Source organism: Syngnathus typhle, linkage group LG14, assembly GCF_033458585.1.
Source record: "Syngnathus typhle isolate RoL2023-S1 ecotype Sweden linkage group LG14, RoL_Styp_1.0, whole genome shotgun sequence".
In the NCBI taxonomy this organism is placed as follows: domain Eukaryota; kingdom Metazoa; phylum Chordata; class Actinopteri; order Syngnathiformes; family Syngnathidae; genus Syngnathus; species Syngnathus typhle.
The window spans coordinates 1,385,277-1,407,734 of NC_083751.1; the positions used below are offsets into that span (position 1 = coordinate 1,385,277).

The 22,458-nt window shown below is 43.0% G+C and overlaps 1 protein-coding gene across 1 annotated transcript in view; it reads right to left on the reverse strand.

Annotated features, from left to right (window-relative positions):
* Window positions 1-2,218: 2,218 nt before the first annotated feature.
* The window catches only part of nek7 (NIMA-related kinase 7), a 31,209-nt gene continuing 10,969 nt past the window's right edge, over window positions 2,219-22,458 (reverse strand). Inside the window, exons 3-10 of the mRNA XM_061296385.1 lie at window positions 19,532-19,672; window positions 19,205-19,267; window positions 15,785-15,895; window positions 14,136-14,244; window positions 13,532-13,639; window positions 9,246-9,340; window positions 5,283-5,396; window positions 2,219-2,857 (exon numbers count right to left, since the gene is read on the reverse strand). Of these exons, the coding sequence (XP_061152369.1) occupies window positions 2,747-2,857; window positions 5,283-5,396; window positions 9,246-9,340; window positions 13,532-13,639; window positions 14,136-14,244; window positions 15,785-15,895; window positions 19,205-19,267; window positions 19,532-19,672 (852 nt within the window). The 3' untranslated portion in view covers window positions 2,219-2,746. The remainder of the gene's footprint in view (window positions 2,858-5,282; window positions 5,397-9,245; window positions 9,341-13,531; window positions 13,640-14,135; window positions 14,245-15,784; window positions 15,896-19,204; window positions 19,268-19,531; window positions 19,673-22,458) is intronic.

Genomic DNA, 22,458 nt, shown 5'->3' on the forward strand with positions numbered 1-22,458 from the left:
TCTTCCAAGCAGCTTTCGGATCAAATGCTTTTTGGCCGCCGGGGGCATCGGAGCAAGCGGACGAGATGAAAGTTCAAGTCATGAAATGATTGATATCTGAAAATGATTGGTCTTATCATTTATCATGTCAACAAGGAGGCCTGATTTACTACACTCAAGGTTTGGTCTTGGTTTAGATGTGTCAAAATCAAAAATGAAACAACTATAGTACAAGTTATTAAATGATAATTTTATATAATTTTTTTTTTAAACATGAGAAATTATTTTCCACAATATGAACTTACCTTTTAACTTGGCTGTGCCAAACATTAGCTGCAGTCCTCAGACAACACACAATTTTCATTTTAAGTCTTTTTCGGTATAGTTGCACATCCCTGCAAAAGGAAGGTCAAATAAAACTGTAGTTAACTTTACTTTATTGCACAATAACAACTTATTTTACATATGTGGAGTGGGGACAAACACTCCACATATATAAAAAGAAAAAAAACAATGCTACAACAAAAACAAACTAAAAGAAATATTGAAGCTAACTGGCTTAAAAAAAAAAAAAAAACTACAGGTAAAATCAAAATGAAATAAAAGTACACACTCAAACAGTCAGGAGAAATGTTGCAACTTTATTGCATGAAGCTAAAAATACATGGCATTGGTGGGACACGAGATGAAAGCAAAACAACAACTAGCCCAACCATAAATAAAGCCAAAGCCAGTAGGAAGGAGCCTATTATTTCACTTTTGGGGGAAAAGCCCCTCCACTCTCCAACCAAACACAACTTACATAAGGTGGAAAATGGAAGTGAGTCAAGGTCAAAATAATGGGGCCCTGTGATAGAAGGATTTCAGCGCTATAATCCCCCAGTACTATGTATGTTTAACAAGCCCCTTGTGACGACTTACAAACGACCTAGATCTCATTGTCGGTGCACAAACAAAAACACGACGCTCAATGTGCACGCCCAACTTCAGGCAAAGTGCTCGAATGGATGGGAAAGGGGAAAAAAAATAATAATAGGATTTTACTTGATAAACATGAAGGACTTTGGCATGCCGTTGAAACTAACATGCGAATAAAAATATGCTCAGAATCACTGGAAATGCTGAACACCGTTGTGGGAGACAACAATCGATTTTTACGATTATGGCTGAAATTGAAAATGTTTGACTGCGGTTGGAGAGTTTTGCATGACAGATGATTCTAATCCAAAATAGGACCGTTTTGTAGTCGATGCTAAAAGACAAAGCCGCGTTAGCGCCGATGTCGATGAAGTATCACGGAGATGCAGTACAGTAAAACGGGTGAGTCAGTGCTCGACGTGTGTGTATGTCACACTGTTGTAAACCTATTTCATGTCAATGTTACACTACAATTCACAAACGATGTGGACCAGCCGGTTCTCACAAGGAGTTTGTAAAATGACGGACAAAAAACTCCATTGAGGGACAAACCCACCAATAGATAATATTCCCGTATCCCAAAAAATAAAAATACAAAATACTCCTTCACCGCTTTGATATAATAGCAAAATACAGTGTATTCAGTGCAGCATGTTTGTGGAGTGTTTCATCGGGACTGTGACAGACGGACGGACAGATGCTAACAAAGTTAAGTTAAGTTAAGTTAAAGTCCCAATGATCGTCACACACACATCTGGGTGTGGTGAAATTTGTCCTCTGCATTTAACCCATCCCCATGTGATTTTGATCCATCCCCTGGGGGAGAGGGGAGCAGTGAGCAGCAGCGGTGCCGCGCTCGGGAACCATTTGGTGATCTAACCCCCCAATTCCAACCCTTAATGCTGAGTGCCAAGCAGGGAGGCAATGGGTGCCATTTTTATAGTCTTTGGTATGACCCGGCCGGGGTTTGAACCCACAACCTTCCAGTCTCAGGGGAGACACTCTACCACTAGGCCACTGAGCTGGTGAATGAACAACATTTGCAACAAAATATTATACAACTCATCATCTGGTATTTGCCGGGAGATACACATTGAATGGACAATATATATATATGTACACAAGGCAAAGATTATTTGTCTCTTTGTTCCCTGCATAAAGAAACGTAAGGCAAACTTCGAAATGTCCATCACACCGTTTTTTCATTTACTGCTGCTCCCAAACCAAATGTTTCTTGTGTGGGTGAGAAAAGTAAACAGAATGTGGAACCGATTTTTTTCCTTTTTGATACTTCGGCATACTACCTACTCCTTCAAGGATGTCGAAAGAGAGGCAGACTCTTGAAAGCGGAGTGTCAAAGTGACAACCATTCAAAGCGCTGCGTCGACATTTGCCCGTGTTTTCCCACCTGCACCTCTGAACCGAGCCGGCTTTCCAAATTCTGCAACATAACCAGTACCGCTACCTCTGCACTCCTTATGACATCTCTCGATAATCATCGACTTTCTCTTTCCTGTCCTATTTAACAGCATTTGTTAGCGTTGAAGTATTGCGTGCAAACCATTTTTTTCGGGGTGGCCCTCGATGAAAAGAATATCCAAGCTCGGATATGAACAGTGATATACAATGGACAGATTTGATTGGGCTTGTTGTTTACCTTGCGCAGGAAGGATTTAGGCTGCCGCTCACGTTTACATCCCTCCAAAAAACCGTGTTATAAATGCCGTCCGCTTATCACAATGAGCTCTGGACTAAGTATTTGCATAGAAGCAGATAGATGTGTACACGTCCAGCATGGAAATCGAGGAGGGATGTGTTCTACAAGCTATAGTTTGTGCCATTCCGGGGTTTAGCTGCCCTGCGTCACGTTCTGCATGTGTTTGGCGATGTCGTACACGTAGGTGATGTCCGGCCTCTTCTCCGGGTCGGGGTTGATGCACATATCTACCAAATTCCTCAGCTGATGCATCACAAGGGGAAGGGAGGGGAAAGGAAAAATAATGGCATTAACGATAATGATGTCATTGGAACCATAGCCAAAAGACAAGAAAGTCTTGACGGGCTCTCGCTACGGCGGTAGCAAGAGGTAACTGGACCGAGCACATGAATCGCTGACTCGGGTCCGCACAAGCCCACGTGCACGGTGCTGCCACTCCATCGCCGGCGCTCGCACACGCCAAGCCAAGCCAAGCCAAGCGGCTGATTGGAGCAGATAGATAGACAGGCTCGCAGGCGGAACAGCCACCACCATCATTAAAAAAAGAAGAGAATAAAGGGGGGGGGGGGACACATCTATGCGAGGTCGCTATGGTAACTGTCTGCCAACTTCACGGCAACGCCAGTGGCCCGGACGAGCTCTCGTCAGCCACTGCGTGCATATGTGAGAGAGATGTAAATTCAGATAGTCTGAAAATTAGTAGCGCCGGATGGAGATTTGGGTGGGGTTGAGAAAAGATGCAGATATGTAAAATATTCATGTGCTTCTTTGCATGGCGAGTGAGGTGGGGGGGGTAAAGTGTCAGGTGGCGGGTGGAGGGGGGAGCGAGCGCTGGTGAAGGGAGGCAAGGGGGGGAAGCGGGGGAAGCATAGACGGAGATGGTTAAATGACACAACAAAGATGAGCAGCTGACAGTTTGCCGCCGATCCTTCAGGAGCATTGTTTACATCCAGACAGGCGCTGTAGGCACCCCCCCTCATCTCCATCAGCCATCATTCGCTCACTCTATCGCTTTGTCTCCCTATCTGCGGGATGGGGGTGACATGTGGGGCGCGCTCCTGCTCCGAGCGCTGACTGGCTGGCTTTGTGCAGAGAGAGGGAGCTACTGTAACAAATGCACGCTGGTGCGACGGCTCATGCAGATAAAATTAAAAAAAAAAAAAGCTTGTGCAAAGACATGAAACGCCATGCAATTAGCCTTTGTCAACCTAATGAAGTAAACACCAAAGTGCAATGAAAAACACTCTGCAGGAGTTAGTGGAGAAACTTCCAACTCACGGAGACGTCATTTCAACGCAGGCAACGGACAGCCGCTTTTACCTTCGAGGACTATATTCGTATGCGTTTTAAAAATAAAGATATATATTATATTATATATATATTTTTTTCATAGTTTGGGCGACATACTCAGGAGCAACTTATATACATATATGTTTTTTTTTTCTTCACTTTTTTGGGCATTTTATGGCTGGTGCCATACGGTACGTGTGTGTGTGTGTGTGTGTGTGTGTGTGTGTGTGTGTGTGTATGTGTATGTGTATGTGTATGTGTATGTGTATATATATATATATATATATATATATATATATATGTTTTTTTTAACAGCCTGCAAAGAGAAAATAAGGTGTGTTATTTGTGCTAATAGGGGTTTTTTTTTTTCTCCTTGTGGTTTCCTGCTGCTTACAAAGTTGGGTGAAGCAAAGCAGTCATTCAGAGAAAACAGCAAAGGGACAGATCTTCGGTGGCCCTGAAGCGCAAAACACACCGGCAAATTTAAAAAAAACACAAAGAGCGAAACCACATAGCCAATGGAAAATACCCAGAAAAAAACAATAGCGAAATACAATAGCTCAAGAAAAAAACAAAACAAAGAAACAGATGAGTCAAATGATAAAATACCAAACAGTAAAGCAAATAAAACACAGTAACAAAAAGCTAAACAATGGCAAAGAACCCAACCCCCAAAAAAGCAGTGAAATAAAATACACACACAAAAACCCCCAAATGTGTTCGGTTTAAAAATTTGTTAGAGTGTTTTGTATTTCAAGGCCACCGTACAGATCTTATTTGAACTTTTCACTAGAGATGCGCAATGGCAGTCACATTTTTAGTCATTCTCATCATGAGATTTTGTGCTCCTGTAGTATTTACAAACATCGAAATATATTTGCTGTCAACATTTTTTCCCCCGACAACTCGGAGCGGGTTAAGCTACGTTTCAATGTAACCATGCACAAGCAATCAGTTGACCGCAGCCTGGCTGCATTACATGTCCCCTGTGCACCGATGAGGCTTTGCTGTACTACGCTAGATCATTTCACGTTTAGCCAGGGGAAACCTGACACACAAGCTCATTTTATTCCACCCTAAACACATGCTTTTAATATGTAAGATTTCATTTTCAAACGTTTCAAATCAGGGCCTTTTCATCAGAGTAATGATATTATAGCGAAACACACTGTGTACTGACATTTGGATGGATTTCAGTTGGTTTAAAAAAAAAAAAAAAGTCAATACAAGTCGAAATCAGCGCGTTGGCACAGAAAAAGAGAAAGCGGTCATTTTGGTCTAAAGTGTTGTTTCACTGAACATACCAATGGGAATAAATAGGTGAGCAGATCCAAACCTACCTACCGCAGAGCGCTAAGTGATGTACGACATGACTTACTTCCTCGGAGTAATGATCTGATGGAAGAGGAGGGTAGTCACACTGCTCGATCTTCTTGCAAAGGGAGTAGAGGTTCATCTTATCTCCGTAGAATGGACTCTGTAGCGCTGCCATCTGAAATGCAAAGGACATGCGGAAATAAAGTGAGGACAGGCGGGGGAAAAAATGCGGAGGTCCGCAGTTCAGATTGTACGAAACCAATCGCACCTATAGATTGAAACGTTAGCAGGCTCCAAAGAGATGGCTTTAAATAATACTGCAAACATATTCACAAGCCTTTAGCTTGTGGCTAATTTCAGCCAGGCTAATAGTGGAAAAGGAGTTGCGGAAATCAATTCATCATCATTCTTCGGATGTGCAGTACGCACGATTTAATTGCGCCTACTTTCGGGCTTTAATGGCTTGACATTTGCAGCTAGCAAAATCAATCAAATTGAAACTGAAGAATCACTGTGCGCCATGCGAGACTTGGAGCTGAACGAACGAGTGGAGAGGAAAAAAGAGTCATGAGGTGAGCTTCAGGGGGAAACGACACACTCTGGAGGGGGGGAGAAACAGATGTGGAAGTCGGCAGTCGACTTTTACTGCTATGTGCAAATACGTCAAGAATTTCTACAGCCTTCCCGAAAACAGACAACGACGCAGTTAATTTTTTTATTGCTCAATACTTGCATTGTCACTGAAAAGTTGAATAGCTGCTGCGTGATGCATGATTGCTTAACCGGGAATAAAATATATTGTGATCCATATGAATATGCAAATAGCATTTTTAAAAGAGCTGGTTGCAAATATGCAAATATCACTTCATTGAAATCAAATTTGCAACTTTTTCCAGGGATGTTTTTTGCATATGCTGTTGAGTCGACTTAGTTGACGGCTATCAATTCCAGACATGTTTGCGGAATAGTCGAGAATGAGCCTAATTTGTAGCAAAAGTAGTCAAACTTTTGTTTTACGATTTTCATATGCGGGAGGGGGGGGTGCTCTGGCCGCTGCAAAAATAGCCCTATTTAGGATATCATCCAGTGAAATCATTTTAACGACAAACATTTTCTTCCAGAAAAAAATGCATTGTATCAAGTCAGCAGCTGTTGAAAAGCCCCATAACAAGCAGAGACTTGATTCTGTTGGCGTCTCTGGAATTCCGAGAACATTTCCAAGGCTTACAGTTGTGCATAAAAAAAAAATGTGCACACGTACACTCATTTTCACTCGCACGTGTGAGTACACTGAAAAGAATGATGTTGAATATACTTCATTTTATTTTACCAAGTGGATCGTTATCTGGATGCCGATCTTTTTTTTAGGAAGACTATACATCAACTTAACAAATGTATCTGTATTCAATTGATTTTATTTGGCTGGGAATGGGATTTTTTTTTTTTCAGTGAAGAGAAAACAAATTCTTTGTGCCATCTGAAAATGCCACCATTTCGGGGCAGGCCATACTCCCCCTTGACTAATTATGAACCCTACGGGAATGACCTTACTTATCCATATCAATTAAAACTAACATTAAATTGCTGGCCATTAAATCAGTCGAGTATTTAATCAATTCATTCCAAGCTAAAATGCCAGTGCGAGAGGTGTGAGACATTTGTAATAAATGTCAAAGAGCTTCCAGTTTCACTTCCACTAATCACTCTCAATTACTGTAAAAAGATATCAAAATGCAGAGGGTAAATGTCAAACGTGGAGAAGGAAAAAAAAATAAAATCTTTTTACTGTCAAAGTTCCTTTCAATGGCCTGGAAATGCTCTTTTTTTTTTTTGCTCTCTCACTGTCTGCCTTTTGATTTACTATAACAGAGCGCATGTTCGGGAGGACCGCTGAGTGTTTACCCAAAATATACACTTCAAAGTAAGTAAGAGAAAAAAAGGAGGAGGAGGAGAGTGAAGCAGACACACAGGAAGATGGAGGGGGGGCTTCGATACCAGGAGGCAGAGGGTTAAACAAGACCCCAACGTATTTTCATGCATCTTCTACTTTTGACAGATGAAAAATGTCAAGTGTCCTGTTTTTATTTGGGACTTTTTGCACTATTCATCTGCTTCATTAGTGTCTGCTGCTCCTCGCCCCTGACAGCTGCTGGCCCCCCTGCGTGCGCTCGCGCCGGCTCGCTCACGCCCATAAACATGCACGCCGCACAAACTCGTTTTTTTTTTTTGGGGTGTCATCGCATCGGGGTAGATGATTGACTCACTGTCTGACCTCTGAGGCCCAGGTCTGTGCGTGTTTGTGTGTGTGCATGCTTCATTGATATTCCAGAAAGAGTCAATGCGGACGCATGCCTGCTGTCTGCCAGTTGTCGGTGGTGGAACACACAGACACGCACAAAGAGAAACAGTCTGTGCTTTTCTTGAGCGAGTCGTTTCCCGAACCTATGCGAGGTCTGCAAACGTGCTCCTTGTTCAATTAGCGCTCATTTTGTTTCGGCTTCTGGAAACATCTGCGGAACACGTCAAGCTTCTGCAGATATCGGCGAGGGCTGTTCACGTTTGTCAACATGCTATCTTCAAATTAGAGCATGCAGTAACACACACACACACACACACACACACATTCTGTCCAAATGAAGAAAGCATGACTTTTTTATGTTCACATTGGTCCTTCATGTTTCTTTCTGATGACATATTCATCAAGGAAGCAAGTCAGAGTGTCTGAGGACAGTCATTAAAAATATACCTAGTCCCATCGGAGCCGGGATTTTATTCAACTTTTGACATATTGATAATAAAGGAAACTGGTAAAAGGTTACGTACGAAAAACTGAGCAGGACTTCCTAAATGTAGCAGTTGCTATATTGGTGTGTTGGTTTTAGAGAAATATTTTTTTTTTTTTTAGCTCACTAAATCAAATGCAAAAAGGGATGCGATCGTTTTAAGCAGATTACATTATTTGGGGAAAAAGAAAAACTATAAAAGGTACTCGGAAAACGTAATGAATACCGTGTAAAACGTTTAAAGGAGGGTTCTTCAAAAAACAGTCCACAATAAAAAAAAAAACAGACTTAGCCATGGGGCAACTCATCACGTGTAACCAAGGATGCTGGCTCTCATAAAAGCAACATCAATCCATATACTGGAGTGGGCTTGTAATGAGACACAGACTCGTTTAACATGGCCGAGCTCCATCAAGGTATTCTTCTTCTCCACTCAAACTAATGTGTCTGTATAAATTTTAAAAAAGCGTTGTTTTTTTTATCAGTATGTGGTGTGGAGTAAACTCCGCCTCCTTAGCTTCCATGTCACCCTGGGAGATAACGACTAATATTATCGGAGAGGAGGGGTTCGCTCTCATGGAGCGTCAAAGGACCTAATGAGGTTGGACACGAGGAGAAAGGGATCAAACAGAATGGAAGATGAAGATAGACGCTGATACAATGACCAGGTATTGACAGACCCTTTGGACGTTACCCATGCCACAGGCACCGGGATGGAGGGAAAAAAAAAAAAAATGGAGCTGTTGTACGATTCTCAGTTGTTACCATGTTCAGAGTGAAATCAATGTGGATCATGTCTCTGTGAATTCCTTATGCCTGAAGGTTAAGCGAGGAAAGGGGAGGGACAAAGAGGGAATGGAACAGAAGGGACGGGAATAAAAAAAAAAAAAAAGAGTGGAGAGAAAGTTTCCACATGTGGATGCACGATGGGCAGTTTCTTCAAAAAGGCTTTTACCCTGACCTGCTGGATGGAATAGGTCGTCATTCTTAAGCCCCACCCCAGAAGGTTTTTAGCAAAGACACTTTACGGTGTGGTGCTATGTAGATAACAGTCGAAGTGAATTTCCCATTCCTATGTCACCTCAGACGCGGAACTAGAGTTGCAAAATTATTTCATATCATTTGTTTAAATTTTATTATTAATCATTTCAATTGATTTAATTATTTTTTTAATATTTCAACGTAATGACTTATTACTTTTTGCATAGAATCCTAGTTTGATATATTTGTCTGTACTTTACCTCATAGAGCAGGCATCCCAGCGACCAGATGTCCGATTTGAAGTTGTATCCGTTTTCGTGTATCCTCTCCGGTGACATGTAGTATGGTGTGCCCACTAGATGATGGAGAAAAGAAAGAAAAAAAAAGAGCAGGAGAAACAGTGATTATTACCGTTTGCATTGCTCTCCACAGTTCTGTGGCGTACGCTGGTAAGGGAACGCGGACGAGTCTTTTCAACCATGTCGAGTTCAGAGGTTGGAAAGAATTTTCGTAAGGAAAACGACAGGGAGTCGTTCAAGTATATTGCCCCTATTAATGATTAGTCAGCTCAAGTAAGATGATATTTACAGGTTGCATATAAACCTGCTTGGCCATAAAGTACGCATAATTGTTAAAGCATGACAAAGCAGACACAAAATATACATCAATCACTTTTGATTAGCCGGCTTGGTAATGATCTGAAACAGCAGCTATAGAAGACGCCCCGTTGACGGAGGCTGAAAAGCAGGCCCGTTTTCTGGTTCTGGTTTTGGAAACTCAAGAATCCCAAACTAGCATGGCGACTGGCAGCATTCCAGGGAATCAGACCTTCAGCCGACTGGACTCGGACAGCAACCGCAGCTTCTGTCGCTTTATACCGAGATTTTCTGCATTCTTGGCGTTTGGAGTGGGAAGGGCCGCTTTCGGTTTTGCTGGGATTTCCCATGTAAAAGTCGACCAAGCAAATCCAGCAGCAGTTTTGCATTACGCTCATCACATCTGGTTGGGCATTTTGCAAACATGTACTCGTTCCACAAAGTTTAAAGCAAATTTATGTGGAAACTTGGGAGGAATTGAGAGACTCCAGATTTTGCCTTCAACAATGTCTTCTATATCATTTTGAATGAAATTTAAATTCACGTTACAGTGAAGAAATGATCCACGCCACAAATTTTCAGTGGTCGGGAGCTTCCACGGGAAAATTCCGCAAAAAGGCTCGGAAGAATTGAAGTGCTAACGGGAGAATAGCAGGTCACGGGAGCTGAAATTTTGGGTGAAGGTACAATTAGGCTGAGAAAACACTTTGATGAAGCGTCATTCGTTATTAAAAAAAAAATTCTGCAAAGACGGTGAGGAATAAACAGCGCTCTAATTGATCATCAGCAATTTTTTATAGCATCCGTGTGTGTGTGTGTTGGAATAAGCATTGGTTATTAGCTAATTCAAAAGAATCAAGCTCTCATATGCTAATGCCTGCATAAAAAGACAAGTGGGCTAGGTTGAGGCTGCTCCTGTATGTTAAATTAATGAGTTATTCATCCAAATAAATTGAAAAGTCATGTGGGGATTCATTTCAATTTTGACAAATGTGACCTCGACTGTATTTTTCATAAAACTATTAAGTTGATGTAAAAGGTGAATTAACGAACGTCAGTTCATAAAAATGCTGATTCCATTTTTTGCGAAGAGTTTTTTTTTTTTTTTTTTTATTGGCAGGTTTTGACAGATTTTGACATTTTGGAGAATCACAGCAGCCAACGTTAAGTTACATGCAAGTGTTTGCTTTTCCTACATGTCCTACCGTGCCCTGATTCTGATTTTGGCATTAGTAGTCTGTACAACTTTGTTGCTGGCTTTTAAAGAATAGACTTGCATGGCTATAAATATATGTCTCAATCATCAGATTTGTCTCCAATATCAGCCTTCCTCTCTCCCCCCAGAGTGTTCCAGCTTGTGTTCTGCTTTCTGTGTATTTTCTCGTCGCGCTGTTCACATCATTAACGCAGCCCTCATTGAAGGTGTTAATCAATCAGGGGTATATTTGACGATATATTACTGGCTATTTTTTTTACTATATCATCTTTCTGGTGGTTTTCTTTTTTCTAATTTTAGTGCCTGGCCCAGATTATCTTCCACTCCTCAATATTTTGTATATGACGTTTTCATACGTAACAGTGCTTTTCCAATTTATTAGACCATCGGTCATAAAAAGCTTTATTTATTTTTTTTTTTCATGTGGACTTTTATTTTGCTTTTATTAGGACAACATTTCAGCATTCAAATATTTCAATCTAACGGAGATTACTTTATGGCAGAAACACTAGAGTTTGCATATCTCACATGCATACACATATTTCAGAATAGGAACGTAACAATGTATGTATGAATGGAAGTAGTCTGACAGTGTGCAGGAGATAAAAAGGGAGTATTGGCCTTTAGTTTGAAAGCTTCTGTCAATGGCTGGACCACCATGGCGGCGTCTACTGTTCAGCGCGGGGACTGGGCTTATTATAGAGCCGCACTGGGACACCGCTGTGAAAACATGCCCAAATAAATGGCTCGTCCCACTCGTTTTTTTTTTTTTTATTTCCACTACTATTTTCCCTTTTTGCTAAGGTTTCTTTTTTTACTGTCAAACAGTCATTATTTTCCAGCACTGAACATATTCTGCCCTTCTTTTGCACAGTTTCTTCTGCACCTCCATATTTTTTTTTGCCCATTCTCAGTCTGTCACCATGTAGTGCTTTCACTTTTTCCTCTTTTGCATCTCACACACACACACACACACACACACACACACACACACCTCAGCTATGTGCAATGGGAGATGGACATGTACTAAGGAATGACGAGAGGGGTGTCTGCAACTTCAAAAAATGTCAATGGTTGCCGCAGGAGCAGCCAAGGATATTTGGTGACACAATGAGTCTCCGGCAGATTGTTATTCGAGTCGATTAATTAGCATACTTTTATGTTGGCACATATACACATACCTCATAATGGTATTGATGTGAGAAAAGCCATTAGAAATATTATGTGGGTATATACGGTATTTTTCTAAATATGTGTTAATGCTGGATTCAGAAAAATGGATGAAAATATATTATTTGAAGTTAAAATTCAAAATGTAAGCCGATACCCAAAGAACTTAAGTATGTTGAGTTGACCCCCCCCCCTTGGGAATCCAGTTGCCTGTCCCCGGTCAGCCTAAAGAGGGTGCTGTGGTCTTAACGTTTCCTGAGCAATTGCAGACATTTTGACGCTGGCACATGAGAGTCACACATTTTCCACAGTCTGTGCTGCCGCCGCCGCTGCTGTACGGAGGCCTGGAATAACATGCTGTGTGTGATAATAACACTTCAACATTGGAAAGTGAGACAGTGTGAATGACAGCGGAATATGTTCAACATATTCCAATGGAGTTAATTGAAGCAGCCATGAGAGTGCCAGAAAGATGTTGGACAGCTCCTTGGACATCTCTGCAGGCCAAAGTGGAACCAGTGCACGTCTCTATTACAATGCAAGGTCTTATACTTCAAAACAACTAACCAAACTTAATTGCATCAGGGAATCTTAATGTAAACCAATTAAGCTAACTTAATTGTAACCTGTTTTTATTGAGCTCAGGGGGGGGGGCAGCCATTTTGCCGCTTGCTGTCGACTGAAAATGACATCACGGTTGCCAGAGCGACCAATCATGAGACCTGGCGACTGTGACGTTATACTCCGTCGACAGCAAATGGTCAAATTAATACTATTTATGTGATCAAATCGACTCCAAATGCCCACATACGGCAGTATTTGTGTTTTTGTTGCAGCAAATTAACTTTAATGGGTTGGGGTCACGGGCCAGTTTACGAAGGGTAAATTCGGAGACTACCGTTTTAAACACCTTCGAAGAGGCGTACGTCGGTCTTTTTGCGTTAAACCCTTAAAAGTGAAAAGTGGTCTGTTCCTTCAGAAATGAATGATCACTCAAACGTCTCGATCGACATTGGCTTCGCACCAAAACATTCACAGTACATGGCTCATAGTACATCCCACTCATTAGAGATTTGGTTCCATGCTGTCAATTTGTCTCTGGTTTAGCAGCCCCTTTTTTGCGTGCATCTTAAACAAGGCCAACATCCTAATTACGACAGCTTCTCATACCTTCAAAGAACCTGTTATCAAATTTTATTCCCTATGGCAAACAGGCACCCACTTAACGCTAATAGTAACTTTGATTGTAAACTTTGCTAGCTTGTTTTATGACAGCGCGCAGACCCCAACTGCGCTGCGTGTCAGATGCTTGTGCTCGCTATCCATGTGTACAGGGGTCAAAGGGCAATGGAACAGGAAGTAACTAAGTGGCCTATGAAGCACAAGTCTGAGGAGGCAGCGTGGCTGGCCGGCCCAATGACACATGGCTCTGCTCTCACCATAGCTAATGAAACACATCCAACGGCAGGTGATTACAAGCCTTCTGCAACCGTGTGTGTGTGTGTGTGCAAACATGGAGTGTTTGTATTTCATTTCAAAGACCTCGCAAAATGCCGTGCATTACCGAGAGAGTGAGCGGCCGTGGTTTTGGAGCTGAAGAACCGCCCCAGTCCCAGATCTCCTAGCTTCACGACTCCTGTAGCCGTGATGAATACATTGGCTGGCTTGATGTCTGAAGAAGAAAAGAAGTCAGGGTTAGGGCGATCATGCTAACTTCTTCGGATGTCGGCGTGAAGTTCTACGATGACGCCGATTTGAGAAAATCCCTATAACGTGCCGGCATATTTTTAGGGGAAAATATTGACATCTCGGTTGTGAAGTAATGAATCAAGGTAAGCCGCATCAGCCAATAAAATTCACTCACTCCGTAGTGTATAATTGCAAAGCGGCTTTTCAACAGGCCCTCCCAGTAAAGTGCTTGTTAAAGCTCAGGATTCATTAGTGTCGCTGAACTCTCATCAAAGACAAGTCGAACGGAAGTATATCACACCTATAGCTGTGTGTGTGTGTGTTCATGTGTTTCTAGGGACTTAATTTGAGTGCTATTGGACACACATGGCACCATTAACACTATGTTCCGTTACCCATGTTTGGTTGAACGTTAACAGTTCCTGTACAAAAACAGCATTGTGATTTCTTTAATGAATCCATAAAAAAATCAAGTCTACCTCTGTGCATGACTCTCCGGGAGTGCATATGCTCAAGTGCGCTGCAAAGCTGGACAAAATACTTCCACACAGTTCTTTCGGGGATAAGCCTCCTCTGCTTCTTAAAGTGCTGCAAAAGAAATGCACACGAACATACAAACATAAATCCAGTTTTAACTACTGGCCCGCATTGAATATGCCAATCCAGAATCTGGCATACACTGTAGTCATTTGGTTTAGGGCACTCATTTATTTATTTATTTTGGGTGTTGGACTTGCGCGTTCCTCTTGGTACGTGTCTTATTTGTCAAGTTATAATGACGGCACGGTGACTCAACGTTGCCTCTTGAGGACCGAAATAGTATTGCACAATCGTGTGTTTTTCCGTCTCATCTTCTTTAAAACTTTGGAGCTATTTTCGTGCGTCACGATTAAAATCCAATGACTTTTCACGGCCTCTCGTAGCGCAATGGAGAAATGCAAAGAACGACAGCCTGGAAAGAAAAAAGAAGAGGATGATGGAGGTAGGAGGAAAGGATAGACCTTGGCCTATATCCTAACAAAGCGGCACTAAGAAGCCATTCTTCCCTTGCCCTCCCATTTCCATATCAGAGGACTGTTTGATGTCAATGGGGGAGCGCGGAGATGCCCACCAGCAGCAGCAGCACCAGCACCACCCAAGCCGTTACGCCCTTAACTGCAAACACTGCACATGCGATATTCTCTAAGCGAATGCAAATTCAGCCATTTGCTTGCATTTGAATTCAAAGATGACCAGAAAATAGAACATTAGCCAAGGGATGAGGAATATTGAAAGGAATTATAAATGAATGAAGCAAATGTTCATCCTTCTGTTTCAAAAGAAACGAAACACAAGTAGTTTGTTTCAATTGGAGGATGATCTTACTGATCATCTTCTAAGTGTCTCCACGGTAGTTGCTCACGTCCAGGTCTGTGCACGTTTAAAAAACATGTGGAACTTTATTGCCTATGATTGTCGTTTTATTCTTCCCAACTTCCTTTCTTCATTTGAGACAGATGTCCGCATTTAGATTAAAGAAGATTTGGGGGTAATATTGGGTTTTCGGTTACATTACGGAACGTATGATTCAGTTTGACTCAGGTAGGCAGAAATGTCGTCTTGCAAAAAAACCACAGACCTCCAGCCTCCATTCCTTCAGTTATACAAGACCATAAGTCTGGGACGCTGTTTCCAAGTCAACATTCCATTCCACGCAATATGGCGGCCGACTGGGACTTCTTTTCAGGCATTATCCTTTGACATGCTACACATTTTATAAAAGCAATCCATAGGTATGTTTGTTTGAATCGACCCATTTCTTATTTGACATGCGTGGCCTTGTATTTTCAATTCAATTTTAAGACTGTTCAAATACTTTTGCTCACCTAAAAATATGCTGGTTTGCTATAATTAACGCTTCTAAGTTTCGTTTTGAATCCGGAAATAAAATTTGTCATCTTGTATTCATCTCTTGACGTCAGCGCCAAAATGTTTTCTGCCTACAAAAAAATGATGATGCAATTCTGTTGGAGGCGAGTTTGTGCTACAGTAACTAACAAGTTTGGTCATTTATCTTCAATTGAAGACTATTCTGTATTTTATTGATTGATTTTTTAATTTGGTACTGCTGCTGGGGGAAGTCACTTACCTTGATCATACGCGAGAGGTCTCCGGCATCAGCTAGTTCCAGTACTATGTTTAGCTCGTTGTCCTCAATAAAAGACGCGTGATACTTTATCACATTTGGATGGTTGAGTTGCTGTGAGAGAAAACGAGAAGAGAGGCGAGAAATAAGTTCAAAGTAGAACATTTTTGGTCAAAGCGATCTTTCAAATTTCCAGATTTTGGGTTCGTCCTGCAGCCTCCAATTTTCTTAGCAATGGAATGGAATCAAAGTGAAAAGTTTTCCTTCTCACTGGAACTCACTCTCTGCCATTCTCATAAGATTTCTCATTTTGAAACGAATCTGCTCGAGACCGCTTCATTTTTGGAAAATGTTATCCCGAGGGGGCCGCTGGTGTTGTGGCTGCAATTTGTTTTGTTGTGTCCTCCACAGAGCTTCAAAGCTTCCTAAAATGCTTCTGGAGAGCGTTGCCTGCCCGATATTGCTTGCTTACATCTTATGTTCACGATTCAAGTGTTTTGTTGCTCCACCATAGACGAACGAACGAGTCTGTGTGATTCAATAGCCTCTTTTATGTTGTCATTGCATTTTGTTTTTTCCTTTCAAGCGCTGTTGACAATGTCCACCTTGATATTATTAAACACCAGAAATTCGTTTTTTTTTTTGTCCAAAAATATTGGCAATTAAACATCAGAGCCCATTTGAATCGCGATTCGTTTGATCACCGAGGACAAAATACTGAAAGTGGAATTTGCAATAAGAGATGATTTTCATTTGCTCACAGTCTGGGATCCCGCGACGCTTGAATAAATAACGTGTTGGTAATCCCGATTTTCGACGCAACGGTTTTTTGTCCTCTAGTGTGACAAAGCTGGCTGACATGTCACAACAAACCCTCTAACTGCGACGACAACAACTCGTGCAAGACACACCCGCGTAAAAAAAAAAAACATAGACGCCTGACAAGCTGACAGGGCTGGCAGTCGGAAAAAAAACAAGCCGGGCTTATCTGAGGCTGCAGTTCCTTCCCGTTGGTTGGTCAATAAGGCGAGAGGACTATTTCTCCTCATAAACAAACGTGGAGAAGAAAGCGTAGGAAGCGGCTCTGGGGAGGTAGCAACTAAATTGCAACATATCGCAAAAGAACATATTAGCCAGATGCATAGCGAGGTTGCCGAATTGTCGTCGTGGCAACAACGGAGACGAGCAGACGGAGCGGTGCGACACACGTCCTTGGCTTTTTGCGCCGTGATTAAAGAAATGTTCATGCTCTGAATGATGCCGAGAAGAAGGGAAAGGAGGGCTCGGTACAGTACACTGCACCACACGGCGGGCGCTGTGCACTCCCTCGCTTGTCCTCCCTTCTACCTTCCCCACGTCTCCATCTTTGGCCGGCCCTCCCTCCCTCCCTCCCTCGCCAGATGTATATTTGGCTCGGCGTGTCAGATGTACACGTCTCGAGCCATGACAAGCCCACCCGAGCCATTCCTCTGCCATTACTGTAACCTCGGGCAAACAGAGGACTGCGGAGATGTTGACGCTAATGACGGATGGAAGCCTGGTGTAAAACAACAATCGTTCATTAGGGGATATGGCGGAGAGCTTTAGATGATTATGTAATGACGCACGCAGCCTGGGACCCACCAGCGTGTGTAATTACTTAATGATGTATAACCGTGTGGAATGTATCAGGGTGAGCAAATGACACGGCTGGAGGAGAAAAAAAAAAAAAAGAAGCTGACTGATCGTATAAAGTGACCGAATGATTTTGAACCGATGGAATAAGATGGCAAATGTTGCATTACAGTTGATAAGTGTGCTGTGTAGTAATAATAATGATAATAAATAAATAAATAAATAACATTTGGGAAGGGGGAAAAAAAAATGAATATGTGAATCCACAGGTGCCCTCTACTTTAATTTTTAAAACAGGAACTTCAGCCATAATTTGAGACATTTTAGCCAATTTAATCAAAATTGAAGGTTGATATATAAATAAAATTCTTACTCAACGTATTTGTTTTGTCAGTGAGCGCACAGTGCCTAATCACATTCACGCGCACGCAATTACCATCGTTAATTGTTGACATCGTTACTCTTCGGAACGGAATCCGGACTTCATAACAATCGGCAAAGAGGAGCACGCGGATGCATGATGAAACTAAACGAACAGTCAGAGAGCCAGATACTCAGAGCGGGCAAAATGAGTGAGAAGTTGAAATGGCGACGTCAGAACAGGACAATGCAGATGAATAAGCAGACGCAAATACGGGCAGACAAACAAACAAACAGGCAGTGACTAAGAGTAGTGTGTAGGCCTTCCTCCGTGCATGGAACCACGCACAAATTTGTGTGTCATTCCAGTCGGTCCATGCCACTGTGTCGCTCATTATTCTGATTTGCCTGTGTCTCCTGTTGGCCTGTCGAACGGAGGGGGGGGGGGGGGGGGGGGATGAGGCAAAATGGCTGTCTCGCTGACACTCAGCCTTTTATTATAAGGCGTGCAGTCAAGGGCCCAGGCAGAACCTTTGTGTTCACTTCAATGAGCTTCGAGAAAGAAAAAAAAGGAGGGGCCCAAGGCGGAAGGTGAACCACCGTGAGGAAATGAAGAAGCTGTGCCAGATGTAAACATTGAAAGGAGGAAATGATATTGGTGACAGCCAGCAGAGATGGAAGGAAATTAGCAATATAAAAAGAAGATGGAGAAGCTCGTCACCTGTCAGTGAACCCTGCCATGACCACTTGTAGGAGGTCAGCGGTATAGACCGGGGTTAATCCGGATGTCTTGAGGCATTACATCTCTCCACGTGCGATGCGGTGTCTACATCGGGAGTATCCTTTTCTTTCATCGCTCCCCGGAGCTACACCGGAGTGTTTAGAGTGGCACAAACTAATCGAATTATCGTTTTCTTATTGTATCGGGGAAAGCCTACGAGCATAAACAGCCCGCAGTGAGCAAACGTGGAAGACGAGCGCAAGATGCGAAGGCAAACAATCTGGAAACGCGTGAAGGAATAAATATGAAAAAAGCTCTCTGTGTTTTAAGTATTTGAGAACAATATGAGTGGCAAAATGTATGGGAGTTGGATCAATAACACTTTGTTGAGGTTGAAATAAAACGGAAAAAAATGTTTGGCCATAGATTTTGAAGAATCTGCAGCAGATACACTAACATGCTCAGGAAAAAAATGTTTGGCCATAGATTTTGAAGAATCTGCAGCAGATACACTTACATGCTCAGTCAAAGACTTGCAGTCCCAAACATTCACTATTTTCTACATGCACAACACACTGTGGTGTACAAACACACACAAAAAAAAATACAAATGTAGGCAACAAGCGCCTCACACGCACATCCAGGATGCCTTTTGAATTGTTTTCTTGTGGTGCAAGGACCCTGCTGCGGCACTAAAAAAAAAAACACTCTTCTCTGGGGTTGCTTACCTTAAGGAGATCTATCTCTTTGATGCAATCCTGCCGAGCTTTGGCATCCATCAAGTCAAATATCTATTAGGGGGATCAAAAAGGGAGGGGGAGTCACAGAGAGGACACACATATGGCAAACGGAAGGTGGCGACAGTAAATGAAATCAATTTGGAATAGACCCATGTGATGTTTTCACGATACAAATTATGAGTGGTTGATAAGGTCAATTGATCACTTATCCGCTGTTGGATTAATCAAAAAATCCAATGCCGATAATCGGCAAAATGTCAAATATCGGGCCGATGATTGGTACATCACTAAAATTAAATGTTGATGGTTTCTTACCTGGACTTTCTTCAGGGCCACAGACGTGTTGTCTAATAGATACCTGGCTCGGTAAACCTCGCTGAATTGTCCTCGGCCTATTTTCTTCTCAATCTGAAAGTTAGCCAGCGAATTGTGGCCCATGTCTGGCTGCAGAGGTTTCTGGGAAGACAAAACAAACAAATAGAAACTTTATTATTAATATAAACGGCATGATTATACATTTACTTCGAGAATTTGGATCTTGATGGGCATGAGAGTAATATGACCACAAGAGGGCGACCGATACCAATATGGCCGCCGCCTTTGTAATAAGGCCGGTATCGGGTCAAACGGGATAAGTGCTATCGTTCCTCGCCCCGAGACACTTGCGAGGTATAATTTATTAATTTAAGAAAAGGAAGAAGATGCCAGCATGAGTCCAATAGATAGGTGAACCCAAAAAAAAAAAAAAAAAAGAGCTGGCTGCAGTGACCTTTCCCACTGTTGGTAAACTTGCAGAAGGCATTGGCAGGAGCAAAGAGAAGGTGACGTGTTCATATCAGAATGCCACATTGGCATTTTGGCTGTGGGAGCAAGGACCCAAGAGTTAGCATGCGCATAAACCAGCGGCAGTTAATACATCACTTCAGCAAATAGAAAAAAGGCTTTTGATGAAGTCACAAAAATTCCTCTAAAAGAACTTGTCGTACATATGTACTTTTTTTTCCTCCTGTTTTTATATGGCGTGCATGTTACCTATCAGCTTTCCCACTGGATTTCCAAAATACAAAAACTGTATCACAAAAAGGGGGAAAAAAAGAACGACACAAATATGTAAAATGATGAATCGACAACGCCGAGTTGATGTCATTGTTGCAATCTATTCGACAGAATTGCATGATCGCCGTGAATAAAATAGAGATGCGGCTTTTTGAGTTTGTCTTTTATTTCCGGTTCACGCTGGCTACTACATATGTCTAGTCATAATTCGTGACGGGTCCAATTAACCCCTCGGAAGTGCGTTTGCTATTTGTGTGCGACCGTGGCACCAGATGTCGATCTGACAGCTAGCGTACACACCGCCACAATGGAGAATTCAGCATCACGCCACCTCTCCTGTCGCTCTAACATGACCAGAAACTTTGGGATCGCATATTCAACTGCATTGATTGATTTTGGGGGTGGAAAATAAAAAAAGAATTGGTGGGGAGGTGACTGTGCAAAATGCACCGTTACCGGACAGTTTAGGGTGTTGTAAAAACAATGATGGAGAGATGGAAGGAAGGAGAGGACAAGAGGGCATTGCTTTCATTCGCAGCATGGTCGCTTGACAAATGTTAGCATGAGCCGCTAAAGCGCTGTGACAACCGCCTGCTGAGAGCACAGTCTCGCTAATGTGTCCTGGCATGCCGGCGCCGTAATCACACATTTACATATGCAATGACCTACATTTGCATGTCAGATCGCACACTGTCCGGCATGATTAACAGTGGGCACCTCCCCGTGTGGAGTCGCCTTGGGTGGCGGCGGCAGAGGCCGTGCGAGAGAGGGAGGAGAGGGCCGGAGGGAGGGCGTCTTTTTTGGCAGCCGAGGGGCCAGGCTGCCAGGCGGGATTATGTCAGCCGCCGGCCCCGGCATTAGACACTTCATTAGAGCTAATCTGTTTAGCAGTGGGCAGTGTATGTAAACTTCACAGGCCATTTGCGCCACCTCTTCGCCCCCTGGCCTGGCCTTCAAAGGGCAGCCAAGCCATGGCTGAATGACTGACAGGCCAGGCCAGGCCAGGACAGGCCGTGTCATCCGCCGCGCACGGGCGTCACACAATCCCATCAAATGAGGGCCCGACGGAGACGTCCTCCTTCCGCAAAACTTTACTGTTGTGCCAATGGCGTGCAGATGTGCAAGGGATTGTGGGTCCTATTTGTATGGGATGGGCCATCTCGGAGGGAGGAAGAAAACTCAGCAGACAAAGTGTGATACAGGCTGACCAATAATGACGCCATTTCCAAACACGGCTGACAAGACACATGGAGGTTTGACGGGCCAAGGCTGGAGACGTTGAGGGGAGAGAGACAAGCAGCAGAGGGGGGAAGAGAGTTTGATGTGACAGCTCGGCAGTGCCAACGGCTGCCGCGGAAAGGCCAACAGCGGCGGAGAGGACAGACAGACAGACAGGCCGACATGGACACTTCAAGTACATCGGCACCACGCTGGCTCATTTTGAAAGAAAACTGGCCCGCTGCCCGAGAAAGGCAGAAAAATGGCTGCAAGTTGAGCTGTTGAAGCCACTTCTCGGAAATCTTGGCGAAAATCCCAGTAGGGCGGGGCGGGGGAAAAAAAGAACCCGTGCCAACTAAGACGAGGCAAATAGTAGTTTGATCAGAATCAAAATTGTCCCGTGCAGTTTCATTCAAGAAATTAGATTCGGCGATGCACAAAAAAAAAAAAAAAGCGTAAAGCTGTGATTAACGTGCAAGTAGACTCGAGAGAGACAATGAGGACAACAGGAAGAGACAGTGACTGGCAGGCAGAGGGGTTGACACCCTACCCACCCAGAGCACCATGCAATATTCATCCTCAGCCAGTCGACCAATCAAGGCAACCAGAACGGCGGGATTGCCAAAGGTGCTTCTCCATCTCACGCTTACAGACGGACCTGCGTCTTTCCAACCGTGTGGCCACCATCAAAATGGAAACGGAGAGCAAATGCGCCATTAAAAATGGATATCCTACCAGCTCCTCTGGTTTACCTTATGCATATGCATCACACCTCCGGGAGCCAGAGGATATATTGCAAGCAATACGGAATGTCCTTCATTGCATCTACAATTCAGACCCCCTACTGTGCTGCCGAGCATATCGAACCTTGGGAAAGCGCAAACGCAAACATGACTTGTTGAAATGCATCCGGCAGCAATCGAATTGACTATCTTTAACTTCCACTAAAATGTGAAATCAGTTCAGAT